The sequence below is a fragment of the Arachis ipaensis genome, chromosome B04 (genome assembly GCF_000816755.2).
Source record: "Arachis ipaensis cultivar K30076 chromosome B04, Araip1.1, whole genome shotgun sequence".
NCBI lineage: Eukaryota > Viridiplantae > Streptophyta > Magnoliopsida > Fabales > Fabaceae > Arachis > Arachis ipaensis.
Window position 1 is genome coordinate 111,779,003 of NC_029788.2, and position 15,684 is coordinate 111,794,686.

The 15,684-nt window shown below is 36.0% G+C and overlaps 1 protein-coding gene across 1 annotated transcript; it reads left to right on the plus strand.

Moving 5' to 3' along the window:
- Nucleotides 1,083-5,406, plus strand: LOC107639717 (putative pentatricopeptide repeat-containing protein At5g09950). Its single transcript, XM_016343288.2, has one exon. The coding sequence runs from the start codon at nt 1,666-1,668 to the stop codon at nt 4,798-4,800; it is 3,135 nt and encodes a 1,044-aa protein (XP_016198774.1). The 5' UTR covers nt 1,083-1,665; the 3' UTR covers nt 4,801-5,406.

The window sequence follows — 15,684 nt, forward strand, 5'->3', positions numbered from 1 at the left end:
TGAGGATCCTTGGCTGCCTCCTCCGTATCCTTTAATGATTTCTGACATGCCAAATAGACAGGCTATTTCTGAGTTGATTCCAAGAGTTAAAGATCTAATTACTGAAGATAGGAATTGGAATCAGAATCTCATTCAAGAATTATTTCCCCAAAATGTTGCAAACAGGATTTTGTCAGTTAAAATTCAGCAGAGTAGAGACAAATTGCAATGGGATTTGAACAAATCCAAGCAATATGATACAGCTTCAGGTTACAGAATTGGCTATTTATTTTACCATCCACCTCTGGAGCTTTGCCCTAATTATATGCAGCAGAAAAAGCCGTGGATTGATCTATGGAAGTTGAACTTGCCTCACAACATTAAGCTATTTATCTGGAAAGCTCTCCATGACCGGCTTCCGGTGCTTGCTCAGATTCATCACTGCATCCCATCTATATCACCAATATGCCCCTGCTGTCATGAAACAACCGAAACAGTCACTCATTGTTTGATCGATTGCTCTAGAATTAAAGATGTATGGTCTCAAAGTTATCTTCGTCACTGTCTTTCCCCTCAGAGTCCTAATGACTTTTGGACATGGTGGACTGCATCAACAGAGATGCTTAACCCGTTGAAGAATGCTGACTGTAATCCTCAATTGCTTGCCATCATTTGCTGAAACTGTTGGAAAGCTCGCAACCAGTTAATTTTTGAAGGTTCTACTTCAATGCCGTCTGCCATTCTAGCAAGCTCTGTCAAGTTGCTCTGTGAAATCCAAAGAACTCCCAGTTTAGATCATCATCTCCATGAAGCAAGCTCTTAGTTGCATTCAATTTGATTTATCATTCTTTCTTCTTTGAGATTTTTCTTCTTTTTTCGACCATGCACCGTTGGATGAATACCTTCAATGTAGTGTTTTTAGAAAATTCTCACCTTTTAATATGCTGTCTTACTTTTAGATATCTTTGTATTCCATTTTTCAATAATTAATAAAATATAATCTATTATCTTTGAAAAAAAAAATTATAAAATTAGTTTTACTTAATTTGTAAACCGTATTCCAAACACGTACATAAATCGGTGGGAAGCTGTTTGACTTTGTTGGATTTTGGCCTTTTGCGAAAACTGGGGAAGCGGGTTTGAAGTTTTTTATTTGAAAAAAAAAAAAACAAACTAGTTCTGAAGATACCACCCCACCCACCCTCGTCTCTCTCTCAGCTCATCTCGGTTCACCGCCACCGCATGCTCGCCGCCGTCGCCGCGCCTCTCGCCGGATCCTCTGCGTCGTGTGCTCGCGTCTCGCCTCTCTCCTCCGTCTGTGCTCGGCTACTCGTGTCTCGCCGCGCCTCCCTCCGCCAGTGAGTGCTCGAGCTGTGCGTGGTTGTTGCTACCTGCATTGCAGCGTGCGTGGTTGTCTCTGTTCGATTCTGCCACTGCCTGAATTGATTCTGTCTCTCAGTCTGAGTCTTGTCTCAGGCACACTCGCCGGCGTCTCAATGTCTTGTGGCCTTCCCTGGGCTCCTCGTCGCCGGCGGCAGAAGCAACTCGCGGGTTGTCTCTTGCTTCGTCGCCTTCCGCGGGGTTATATTTCTTTACCGCCATTTTTTATTTCTAACCTATCAGTCCTTTCGGTGATCACCAGAACCCGTTTGAAGTAGAGGATGACTCGGTAGAGTGGCCAAAAGCATGAGATGTTTTGGCGGTACCTCATATCCACGCTGCCAAAGGCGACTCTTTTACAATTCAAGGCATGCTGTCACTGTCTTCCCACCTCCACAAAAGTTGCTTCATGACAAGTTATCCCACCACCAACTAAATTCTCCACCTTTGAGTTTGGAGTATCATGACTTGCTAGCCCAGCGATACAAAAGTTCTTCTTCCGTGAGGGATGCGCATCAGCTCCATTTGCAGTTATACAAGACTGGGTTTTCCAGTGATGTTTTCCTGTCCAATACTCTTGTCAACATTTATGTCAGAATTGGCAATTTGTTTTGCGCACGGAAGCTGTTTGCTGAAATGCCCCAAAGGAACACTGTTTCCTGGTCTTGTTTGATTTCAGGATATGCACAAAATGGCATGCCTGATGACGCTTGTATTTTATTCAAAGAGATGATATCTGCTGGCCTCATGCCAAATCACTATGCCATTGGTAGTGCCCTTCAAGCTTGCCAAGACGGAGGTCCAACTAGGCTTAAACTCGGCATGGATATTCATGCCTTAATTTCTAAGTCTCCATTTTCTTCAGACATAATCTTGTCTAATGTGCTCATGTCCATGTATTCAAATTGCTCCGGTTCCATTGATGATGCTCGCCGAGTTTTTGATGAAATACAAATTAAGAACTCCACATCATGGAATTCTATTATTTCAGTGTATTGCCGTAGGGGGGATCCAACTTCTGCTTTTGAGCTATTTTCAAGCATGCAAAGGGAAGCCACAGAGCTCACCTTCACGCCTAATGAATATACCTTCTGTAGCTTAGTAACTGCTGCATGCTCTGTGTTTGACTGTCGATTGATTTTGCTTGAGCAGATTTTAACAAGGATTGAGAAATCTGGATTTCTACAAGATTTGTATGTTGGTAGTGCATTAGTCAATGGCTTTGCAAGATACGGCTTAACTGAATGGGCAAAAATAATTGTTCGGCAGATGCGTAATATGAATGTAGTGACTATGAATGGGTTAATGGTTGGATTGACAAGGCAGCACCAGGGTGAAGAAGCAGCTAACATATTCAAGGAAATGAAAGATATGGTTCAAATAAACGCAGAATCTTATGTGGTTCTTCTAAGTGCTTTTACTGAATTCTCAAATTTGAACGAAGGCAAGAGAAAGGGTCAAGAGGTTCATGCTTATTTGATTCGCAGAGAATTATTTGATTTCTGGATTCCGATTGGAAATGCACTTGTTAATCTGTATGCAAAATGTGGTGCCATCCATAATGCTTGCTCAATTTTTCAACTCATGCCTAATAAAGATATTGTCTCGTGGAATTCTATGATCTCTGGCCTTGACCATAATGAGCAATTTGAGGAAGCAGTTGCCTGTTTTAATACAATGAGGAGACATGGAATGGTGCCCTCAAATTTCTCAGTTATTAGCACTTTGAGTTCCTGTGCAAGCCTGGGTTGGATCATGTTAGGACGACAGATACATGGTGAAGGGATTAAATTGGGGCTTGATTCGGATGTTTCAGTTTCAAATGCTATTCTTACAGTATATGCAGAAACTGATTATATGAATGAGTGTCGGAAAGTATTTTTTCAGATGCCAGAGTATGATCAGATTTCTTGGAATTCTTTCATTGGTGCACTAGCAACTTCAGAAACATCTGTTTCAGAGGCTACAAAATATTTCCTGGAGATGTTGCGAGCCGGGTGGAGGCCTAATAGAGTCACATTTATAAATATTTTAGCAGCAGTTTCTTCTCTTTCACTTCTTGAATTGGGCCGTCAAATCCATACCTTGATATTAAAATATTCTGCTTTTGATGACAATGCCATTGAGAATGCACTCCTAGCTTTCTACGGAAGGTCTGGGCAGATGGAGGACTGTGAGACTATCTTTTCCAGAATGTCTGAGCGAAGAGACGAAGTCAGTTGGAATTCCATGATTTCTGGATATATACACAACGACACCCTGCACAAGGCCATGGATTTGGTATCGTACATGATGCAAGAGGGCCAAAGATTGGATGGTTTCACTCTTGCCACTGTTTTGAGTGCATGTGCTTCAGTTGCAACTTTAGAGCGTGGTATGGAAGTCCATGCATGTGCTATAAGAGCTTGTTTAGAAACTGATGTTGTTGTCGGTAGTGCACTAGTTGACATGTATGCAAAGTGTGGAAAGATAGATTATGCGTCAAGATTCTTTGAATTGATGTCTGTGCGCAACATGTATTCTTGGAATTCAATGATATCAGGCTATGCACGTCATGGACATGGACAAAAGGCTTTAAAGCTTTTCACAGAGATGAAACAGCAAGGGCAATTGCCAGATCATGTTACCTTTGTTGGGGTCCTATCAGCTTGTAGTCATGTAGGTTTAGTTGATGAAGGACTTGAGCATTTCAAGTCAATGAATGAAGTATATGGACTAGCACCTCGAATAGAGCACTTTTCTTGTATGGCAGACCTCCTTGGGCGAGCAGGTGATGTCAACAGGCTAGATGACTTTATCAAAACAATGCCAATGGATCCTAATGTTCTCATTTGGAGAACAGTTTTAGGAGCATGTTGTCGAACAAATGGCCGAAATACAGAGCTAGGACGGAAGGCTGCCAAGATGCTTATTCAGCTAGAGCCCCAGAATGCTGTGAACTATGTGCTGCTTTCGAACATGTATGCTGCTGGCGGGATGTGGGGAGATGTGGCGGAGGCAAGGCTGGCAATGAGGAAGGCTGCAGTGAAGAAGGAAGCTGGGTGTAGTTGGGTGACAATGAAGGATGAAGTTCATGTATTTGTGGCTGGAGATCAAACACATCCGGAAAAAGATAAAATCTACGAAAAACTGAAGGAGCTAATGAAGAAAATAAGGGATGCTGGATATGTGCCTGAAAGCAAATACGCACTCTATGATGTTGAACTTGAAAACAAAGAAGAGCTGTTGAGCTATCATAGTGAAAAGTTGGCAATTGCTTTTGTTCTCACTCGCAAGTCTGAATTACCAATCAGGATAATGAAGAACCTTCGGGTTTGTGGGGACTGTCACACTGCTTTCAAATATATATCAAAGATTGTTAATCGGCAGATAGTTTTGCGAGATTCCAATAGATTTCACCATTTTGATGGCGGCGCATGTTCTTGTGGGGATTATTGGTGACTGACAGTAATAAATTATGCCGTTTCTTTGGATATGATGAAACCAGGTTGACAATGACCCAAGTGATGTCAATTCACCTATCATAGTGAATAAAATTAGAGATAGAGATAGACATTGAATAGGAGCCATATCATAATGTGGAAGTTTGATGACATTTTTCTTGAAGAAATACAGAAATAGGCAATAAGATGCCATTTTTGGGAACTTTGAGTAATGAGAAAGGAGAGTGTCCTCAAATGCTGTTCACTATTGTACTTGTAAGTGCACTGCCAGAGAAGTTTCTTAGATAAACCTTGTATTCCACGACTCAAGGTGCCGTTCACATGCGCCTGTGGACAAGATGGTGGCCATGCAGAAAGTAAAGTTCTCAGCCGGTTACACAGCTCAGTGCTGTGATGTTTGTCAGGTCAATTGAACTGAAAATTGGAGTACAGATGTCAGAAATTCTATTAAGTAATCAAAAGAAATTATTGCTCGGAGTAAATATGGCTATAGTTTAAGAATAGAAACGATGAAGAATTATTGTTGATTAGTACCATAAAGAAACATTTCTAAATAGGAACGAAAATGTATTGTTGATTAGTTTCTGTAAAGAAATTTGATGAATACCTAGGAAATATATGCTGGCTGTGGATCTTTATATCTGCTTGAATTTCATTTTTTATAGAAACACAAAGGTTCTTTAGGTATGCAGTTGAGATGGTGATGGTATCCATTAGGTAACCCTCAGTGGTGCTTGACACAAACGAAAAGAGAGTTATTTAATGTATTACCATTGCATAAACGATCCAGAAAGGCATTTTTACTTTTATATGAGCTGTTATTTTAATCTTTGTATACTATATTATCTAACTCATTGGCCTGAGAAAAGTTAGGGCTGAAAGGATACAACTTCCATGGAAAAGCAAGCTTCAGACAAAGTTTGCTGTTCAAGGATAGTGCTGAATCTTATTCATGAATAAATGCGCCTAAAAGAGCATCAGTTTGAGCATCTAGAGATAGTACATCATGAAGACTGCCGTAGACATGTATGGCAGGATACAGAGCTGGTGCTGCAGAACAGGATGCTGGACTAAATGCTCAGTTAAACCTGATGGTGAGCTCTCGAAAACTGTAGTCAGAAGACTTTCTATTCGAGTTTCACAGTCCAAAAGGAGGCTTCTCTGTGAAAATGGATTAAGAAATCGTTAACTGATTCTCCATTTACAAACAGGAGGTTACATTATAACAAATGTTATAAACTGTACATTAGTTAGGATCAATATTAGATGAGAAGAAATGAAGAATTTCTGTCTGGGAGGATATATTATTCTTCCCCAAAGCATTTCCGCTGTGCGCAATTACGATATATATTTTTTTTATGTAATAGTTTGCATAAATATATATATTACGTAATAGTTTGCATAAACCCTCTCAACAACCTATGTAATTTCAAGGATTTCTAATGAATGCCTGTAAAGCAGATTAACTTAAATCATAGAAGTGCTTGCTCATTGTTGAAACTTGAGAGAATTTTTACCTCCTGCCTGGTCAATCTCCTCTCACTTCTGGCCTTTATTTAGGGTTCAAGCACCTCTCTCACAAGCTCCAGGCAGTCCATGGTTGGAGTTGCCACATTGAGAATTGACCATCTTGGTTGTTACCAGCCAAAATTCAGACAATCATATGATTTAAAACCATGTTGTCCCATTTGAAAAAATTCCAATTAGTAATGAGATGAGTAAAGTTAAAAGAATTTTCTCTTTGGATAAGTACACTGAAACCTTAGTCACATAGAACAGATATGTATGATTCTTGATAATAGATCTCAGAGTTTCCGATTTGATTCCTTAATAACTTTAAAGATATATTCTATTAATAAACTGTTATGTCCTTTTCTCGATGCAATTCTTATCTTAATATTATTCATTCTTCTTTCATCAATGAACTTAAAAAACTTCTGTTTGGTAGAGTTAGAACCTTTATTTGATTGTCACTCTGTATACTAAGCAGATGCATTACATGTCATGTATGTGGGTGGTGTAAAAGAGAAGAATTATATTTACAGATGATATAGCAATAGAGAGCTTACAGGATTATCACTGAGGGATGAAATTGGGATTCAACCTGGACTGCCTTTTTTAAATCTTGGACTTCAACAACTAGGGCATCCCCTTGGTTCTCAGGAAACTGAATTTACATGCCAGTGTAAGATCTTCAACATTATTGATAACATTACATGTACTGCATACTGGTATTAGAAGGCAGAGCATAATGATTACAACAACAACAATAACAATAAGGCCTTGTCCCATTAGGTGGGGTTGGCTACATGGATCAAACGATGTCATTGAGCTCTATCATGTATCAAAATTTTTCGTAAGATTTTTCTCCAATCTTCACCTCTGTATTAGGGTTTCTCTTCTGCGACCGAACTTACATTCCATATATTCCATTTTACTACGGCTTATGCGCAGACTATACACTTCTAGAGCTTCTCTCCATAAATCCAATTTCTTATTTAGGTCTTTCCTTGACTCTCTCATAAGGACGATATCATTGGCAAAAAGCATGTATGATGGCACAGGTTCTTGGATATGCTCTGTGAGTACTTCCAAGACTAATGTGAAAAGGTATGGACTTAAAGATGATCTCTGGTGTAATTCTATACTAATATGAAATTCTTCTGTCATTTTACCTTGAGTCTTCACACTAGTTGTAGCCCCATCATACATGTCTTTAATTGCACGCATATATGCGATCCTTACTCTCTTCTTTTCCAAAACCTTCCATAAGACCTCTTTTGGCATCCTGTCGTACGCTTTTTCCAAATCAATAAACACTATATGTAGATTCCTTTTATTACTACAATATCTCTCTATCATCTTTTTTAACAAGTATATCACTTCAGTGGTGGATCTACCTGACATAAAACCAAATTGGTTCTCTGTTACTTGTGTCTCTTGTCTCAACCTCCGTTCTATCATTCTTTCCCATAATTTCATGGTATGACTCATGAGCTTGATTCTTCTATAATTTCTGCAACTTTATATATCCCCCTTATTCTTGTAGATAGATACCAATGTATTTTTTCTCCACTCATCTGGCATCTTCTTTAACCTTAAAATCTCATTAAAATGTTTGGTTAACCAACTGATATCTTTCTCTCCAAGACTCTTCCAAACTTCAATTGAAATATTATCGGGTCTTACTGTCCTGCCATTTTTTCATCCGCTTTAGAGCCTCTTTTACCTCGTGCATAACCGACCAAAATTCGAAAGAGTCTTTTGTCTTTCATTAAATAACTCGTAGTTATTTCTCTATTTAAACATTTCATAACTAAGCTGAATTGTTTATGAAGGAAGATGGAGGCCGTTGATCCACATAAGGGCAAGCAAAGTGTTTCCTCTGACCCTGAGCTAGGGCCTAGCAACGGATTCACTACAGGGCAGCCACTTTCATGAGATCAAATGCAGGGTTGCTCACCGGGGAGAAGACTACCTCACCAGACAAAAAATTCATGAAAGTATTCATAGCAATTTGTCAAGGAAAAATTTTTTACTCCATTCTGACTGCCTCAAACAATGGTACGAGGTTCCCATCTCAGTTTTCTAGCTTTCTAGCTACTGTCTTTGTAGTTTGTACTTGTCACTAGTGTTGAATTTAGTTTAATTACCAAATAAAGACGTTTCTATCCAGCAGATTAGATGTTTGTGTTAACCAATGTGCTTCTCCCTACTACCCGCGAGGATGCAGGTCCTTCTAACATTCCTTCATTATAATTTTTGTAAAATAAATCGTTTCATTATTTAAACTTTGACAATTATTATTTATAACAGTTGGATTATACATCCAAACAATTTCCTATCTAAGTTTAACCAAGCAGGCCCAATACCAAAAAAATCCAATCTCATTAATGAACGTGTATCAATTAATTTCAAATCATTTGCGCTTGAATATGAAAAAAAAATGTTCATTCTTCACATTCAAAACTGCTACTGGAGAATTTTAAATCTCTCTCAAAATCTCTCAAACCTTATTCGTATTCTCTGCTACTGTAGAATCGGGTGGAGCTTTCGATACGAAGAAGAAAAAATAGACAAAAACAAGAACAAAGACTCCACAAGGTATGAGAAAAACTATTGTTATTATGTTCATTTAATTTCTCACAAATTTTGCGTTTCTCCTAGTTCGATTTAAGGTTTAGTGGATTGGGTGGGTTCATTTAGTATATCGAGTTTCTCTGATTCCATTTTTTCTCTTAACTAGGGCATACAAATGAAAATGTGTTAGTTTATTGGTTCTAATAAATAATTCGGTTCATCACTTAGTTTAATTGAGTTCATTTGCATGCAGAAATATTTTTCTTGCTGATTGAATGTTTATCTCGTTTTGTTCAAATATGAATAGAATTCGGTTCATTCAGGAATTGAGTTAGGTTCACTTGAGTTCATTTGCAAGCAGAAATGATTTAAAATGTGCTTTTCTTGCTGATTGAATGTTTATCACATTTTGTTCAAATATGAATAGAATTCGGTTCATTGGAGAATTGAGTTAGGTTCACTTGATTCTACTGTTAAGTGTTCACTTGAGTTCATCTGCAAGCAGAAATGATTTGAAATGTGCTTTTCTTGCTAATTGAATGTTTATCACCTTTTGTTCAAATTTGAATCGAATTCGGTTCATTCGGTTCATTTGGGATTTGAATTAGGTTCACTTGATTCTACTGTTAAGTGAAGTTCACCTGTTAAGTATTGACCAAATTTTTTTGTCCTTACATCAAAAATGAAAAAGATGACGGTCACAAAAAAAGAGAAGTCGCACTGTAACGTAAGTATATACACATTAAAATAAACTCTATTTTTGTATTATAAATATATCATAACACACTGTTTTAAATCCTTGCATAAAACTCGCGATTTGAGATGTCAAACAAAATCAATAGCTAGGGTGTTCAAAGAAATGAGTAAAGAAAAGAAAAAATTGTGGAAGAAATCGGATTCGGTGCACTGGCGCATATCCCGAAAATGGGCATCTCTCACAAGCTCTTGAGAGAATTGATTCGTTGCTATGATGCCTATCATGGATGCTTGGAGACTCTCTATGGCAGAATATACATAATCCCTGCCAAGATAAGAGATGTGCTGGGCATAAATTTCGGCAATATTATATTTTCCACCTTTTACATTTGTATTTTTTCTTTTTGATCTTTTTGTTATTCCTTAAGTTATTTCTGTTTATTTTCTGCTTTATTTTAGGTTCATTTGAATACAGAAAATAAAATTGAGCATTTTTTACTGATTTGTTTATATTAAAATATTATAGGGAATCTTTTTTCTGAAAAAGTTGAGTACGACAAATTGAGTGAGGAACAGAAGGAGATAATTGACAGCTTTAAAGGTGCTACTTTGACATCTTTGACAAAATCTGTCATTGATATGAGTGTTGAACGGGAGGAGAACCGGCTAAAATTCAAGAGCACTTTTGTCATCTTCGTTCGTAAATGCTTCTTGCTGCCAACAACAGTAAGCATGGTCTCTCCGATCCATAAGCCACCTGCTCTTCATGTGGACACCATCTGACGATGGGATTGGGCGTCTCATGTGCTGAGCTTCCTAAGGAAGGGGATCAAAGCCCAGAAAGAAGGAAAGAAACTTTCCGTTGATGGCTGTGTCTTCGTTTTAATGTTAATATATTTTCATGAATCGAAGTTTCCTTGACCGGAAGCAAATGATGCTCCCAGGCCACCATGGGGGCCTATTGGACACGGAGGAATCTGGTCAACCAGGTTGCTTTGAAAACAACTGATAAAATGGTAAATAAAAAAAATATTTTCCTTGAAATTTCAGTTCAGGTGCTTCTAAAAATACTATGCTAACTAAATAAGTTTATGTTTTAAGGACTTGTGAACAGAGCAGAATTAAGAGGAGAAGAAATAGAAGAAAAGAAGGTGGAAAAGAAAATAGTTTTTCAGAAGGGAAAAAAAAGAAAAAAGAGAAGAAAAAAAAGAAAATTGTTATTTTGGATTCGTCTTCGAAAGAAGACAGTTTTTTCTGAATCTGAGTATACTTCTCACCGCTGCTTATTGAAAATTATCTATTTGTTTAAGGTTTTATATTGTTATTTTAACAAAACTTTTTGTATGTGTTGTAGAGAGAAGAAGAAATCGAGAAAACGTCGTCAAAGAAAAGAAAACAACCACAAAGGGTGGCGAAAAAATAAACTAAAATAAGGAAGATTGTTCTGACAGATTCAGAAAGTAAAATTGAATCTGAAGACGAGTAAGTTTTGGAAAAGATTATTTTCGGTTCATTGTTACGTTTATTTGAGGTTCATTTGGTTTAGTTTTATTTGTATTTACTAAAAATTGTTCATGTGTGCTTGTTAAGTTAATTACAGCTCTGATATTTGTCTCCGGTATACATTTGATGTATTTTTCTTGATGATTGACTCTGTTTGACTGCTTGCTAAAATAAATTCGGTTCATTTATTTTTTAACTATGGTTCATCCTGGTTTAAGTGAAAACTTATTGTATAAATTTTTAGAAGTGAATAAGTAGAAGAGACGACTGCTAAAAAAAGAAAACAAATGTTGGAGCTGAAGAAAGAAAAAAGAACAAAAAAAAAACGATGGAGCTGAAAAAATAAATGTTGCTCCGGATGACTGTGACTCGACAGATGCGTGATATGATTTATCGCAAGCGTAAGATTGAGTTTCTTATATAAAGTTCTTTTTCTTTCTCTGCTAACTTTTGCTAAAACTTTATCTAATTTCTTTGGATTTATTGAATAATATATATTTTTTTACTTAGACTGTCGACTGTAAATTTGGACAACGAATCTATGTTACAAACACAGACGAGCTCAGCACTGTCTGTAAATGCACCAAGCAATACCAAGTAATTCCTCTTAACTCTTATTTACATCTTGTGGTTTAGTTTAGAATATCTTGGTTGATGATTTTAGTTGTGTATCTTTTCTCTTAGAAAAAATACCCCTGAAATCTCCGGTTACAATTTTTAGAACAAAAAATTGAATGAAAAACAGAGTTTTTTGAGGTTCAAATACAGAGTAAATTCGGTTCATTTCTAGGTTTAATTGAGATTCATTTGAATCCAAAAATAAATTTGATGTGTTTTTAATCCTTTGTTTTTAATCTTGGTTGATAATTTTAATTTGGTATCTTTTTTATTAGAAAAAATACCCCCTGAAATCCCGGTGAGAGTTTTTAGAAGAAAGAAACGGCATGAAAAAAAAAAGAAAAAACAAAGTTTACAACTTTCAACTGCGTAAGTTAAAATATTTACATTAGTCTTTTAGATTTAGGTAATAATTTTTGTTTGATTAAACACTAATATATTTTTGTTTAATTGTCAGTAGCACTACACTTGATCTTCAACTAGAAATCATTGTGGTTGGAGAAGAAACTCATTCTCAACATTTGAATATGTGAGTTTTTCAATGTGCAGCTTTCAGTTTCTCAGTTCCTATTCTAATCATTATACATTAACTTCTTCCTTGTTTGGTTGAGGAGAGAAATGAGAGAGAAAGGAAAATGGATGGAAAAATATTGGTGGGACCCACCAATTTTTTTCGCTTCCAACAATGGAAAGAAAATGGAGAGAAAACTAATTCTCTCTCTCTACTTCCAATATTACCCCTTTACTTTTTTCAATATAGTTTATAATATAAAAATAAAATTGTCTTTTTATAACATTTCTTTCCTTTTTATTTTCCTTTCATCCGGACACATCTAAGGAAAATAAAAATCTACTCAATTTCTTTCTTTTCCTTTCTTTCCTTTCTATTTTTTTCCTCTCTATCTCTTTCCTTCCAACCAAATATTTAGAGTTTCTATTGCAGTGTTTCTTCCAAATTCTCTTGTGAAAAAGATAATAAAAGATCAAAAGACCTTTACCTATATCCCTTCAAAAAGTCAAACAGGAGAAGCTTCTGTTAATGAGTAAGTTGTACTTAAAATTCTTTTTATTAGTTTTAATGGTATAGGATAATAATTTCGGGTCATTATTGAACTCTTTTTTGTTTAATACAGTAGCCCTCCGGAACCACAACAACGACCCTCTGAAGAACCTCCAGCAAGGCAATCGGAACAAGAAGCACCTCTTAATGTGTAAGTTTTACTTAAAATCTTTTGTACTAGTTTTGATTGTATATAATAGTAATTTCGATTTATTCCTTGTTTATTTGAGGTTCATTTGAATCCAGATATGAATACGCCATGTTTTTTTTTATGATTGAGTATAAATTACTATTTGTTCAAATATGGAGTAATTTCAATTCATCACTTCCTTTATTTGAGGTTCATTTGAATCCAGAAATGAATTCAATGTGTTCTTCTTGATGATTGAGCTATTTGATTGCTAGTTCAAATATGAAGTAAATTCGGTTCATTATTAGACTCTTTCTGTTTATTACAACTGCCCTCCGGAATCCTAACACCAGGTCTGCAAAGAACCTTCTGCAAGGCAAACAGAAGATGATGCACCTTACTTTAGCCTTGGCATAAGTCCTCCGACCTCTCAACAAAGTCAAACAGAAGAAGCTTTTGTTAATGAGTAAGTTTGACTTAAAATTCTTTTTAGTAGTTTTAATGGTATAGGATAATAATTTTGGGTCATTATTGAACTCTTTTTTGTTTAATGCACCAGCCCTCCGGAATCACAACATCAACCATGTAGAGAACTTCCGGCAAGGCAATCGAAACAAGAAGCACCTCTTAATATGTAAGTTTTTCTTAAAATCTTTTTTATTAGTTTTGATGGTATATAATAATAATTTCAGTTTATTCCATAGTTTATTTGAGATTCATTTGAATCCAGATATGATTTCGCTGTATTTATAGTATCGATGAGGGTTTATGCTGGGACAGAACCTTTGATAGAGGATGGAGAGGGCATTGAAGTACCGTATATCACGATCAGCGGTGAACAAACAAAGTAACATTTTTCTTTGCTATAGTGCTTTTATTAATATGTTTTATTGTGTCTTCTATTAATCATATTTTACTTTCTTATTTCTTTCTTAATTATGATTGCAGGATATATGTGATGAAGTGGCTGGAAACAATTGATCCTGAAAAGATTAAAAAAGGGAAGTATAAATGTAAAAACTGAAAACAGGTAAGTAATTTCTAAAATAATTTATTTCGGTTCATTTCTTATTTCATTTGAGTTCAAAGTAAGCAATTTCTTTCACTTGTATTGTAGGAAGAAATAGATGCTTTCAGGCGGGAATGTGGTCCAACCATTCTCTTGCACAAGATAAATAAATTGAGAAACAAAGTCATTGAATCATCTGAAGCGATAAGACTCCCAAAGCCACCTGCTGTCCTTTTTGTAAATTCACATCTGGGGATATAGAAAGTAAATAGGTTATAATTTCTTTGACTTGGTGTAAAGAGTTGTAAATAACACTACTTTGTTTAACTTGTTATAAAAAAATAAACACTTCTTCTTTAATGTATATATGTTAATGTTAATGTAAATATTAATGTTAAACATTAATGTTAATGTATATATTTATTGAAATTGTCTGGGCTGCTATTTTTGAATAAATCTATGTTCATAGTGGATGGATTCAATGTATTTATAAAACATCAAGAACCCCAAAAACACAAGAACCAAAATTAATGCACTAAATGAATCGAAAAAAAAAAAGTATATATCACTATTCAATTTCAGAAAAACAAAAAAGTGACTATTCAATAAAAACATACCATGAATAGAAATTAACCCTCCTAGAATTCAAATGAACCAAAATTTAGTCATACATGAATCAAAATTTATATTAATAAAAACTAAAACTTCTATAATCCTCTCCGGAATAATTCATATAGTATGTATTATAAAGGCTGGAGCTTGACTGAATCATTGATCCACCATCTAAAAGGTTCAATTGCTAAAAAGAAAATAAGTCATACATTAGCAAAATGCACAAACGAATTTTTTCCTAATCAAAAGCAAATCAATGTTACCTCGCTTAAAGCTGGCTTTTTCTTTTTCTGTTGCATTTGAGATCCTTTTTTTTCATATTTGATCCCAATTTGTTCTTGGGACGGCCTCTTGTTCTAACACGTGGGGGCTTTAAAGGTCGTTAACATCACTCAATGTCGTGTCTTCGTGAGATAACGAACTTTTACCTTTACTTTTTGCTTGATATTTTTGCATCTCTGTCGTGACATTATCAAAAGCCCGGTGCGAAATTTCAGTCAGCTCCTCAGATTTTGATGCAAATTCGCAAATTTTGTGCGACTGAAACACCAAATCGTCGAATCTCTTGCTTCTCGGCTCCAATAGAGGCTCGTCTTGGCTGCTCTTGATATGTGTGTGCCTTCTCTTTATGTTCTTACTCCATCATTCTAATATATATTTTGGTACCAGTTTATCTACTCGCTCAAAGCTTAAGACACTCAGCGAATGAAGGCATAGTATACCCCTTGACTCAAACAACAAGCACTGACACTTTACTTCTCATGATACTGCGTCATAAGTAACAAAAAACTTGTTGAATGTGGAGTTAGAAACCTGCTCTACAACTTCGTATGTCATAAAACCTAGAGTGGAATGCATTGATCTTGTGATGCAATTCACCTTTCCTCTGAATTGTGCTTGAACTTTCCTTAACTTCTCGTGAGTATATACGTGCTGAAATTGAGCCTCTATTGCTGATTTTGTTGCACACAGTATCACGGTGTGAAAATCTGCAGCATCAAATTCTCTCTCTCTTTGCTCTCTGCTTGCTAGGCAATTATCGTATTGCTTCACAAATTGAATCAAGGAGCTATTGCGTGTGATAAACTTAAAATTCTTTTTATTAGTTTTAATGGTATAGGATAATAATTTCGGGTCATTATTGAACTCTTTTTTGTTTAATACAGTAGCCCTC

Excerpts from the sequence above, each read along its gene's own strand:
- LOC107639717 (XM_016343288.2), top strand. The coding sequence starts at position 1,666 with ATGAGATGTTTTGGCGGTACCTCATATCCACGCTGCCAAAGGCGACTC.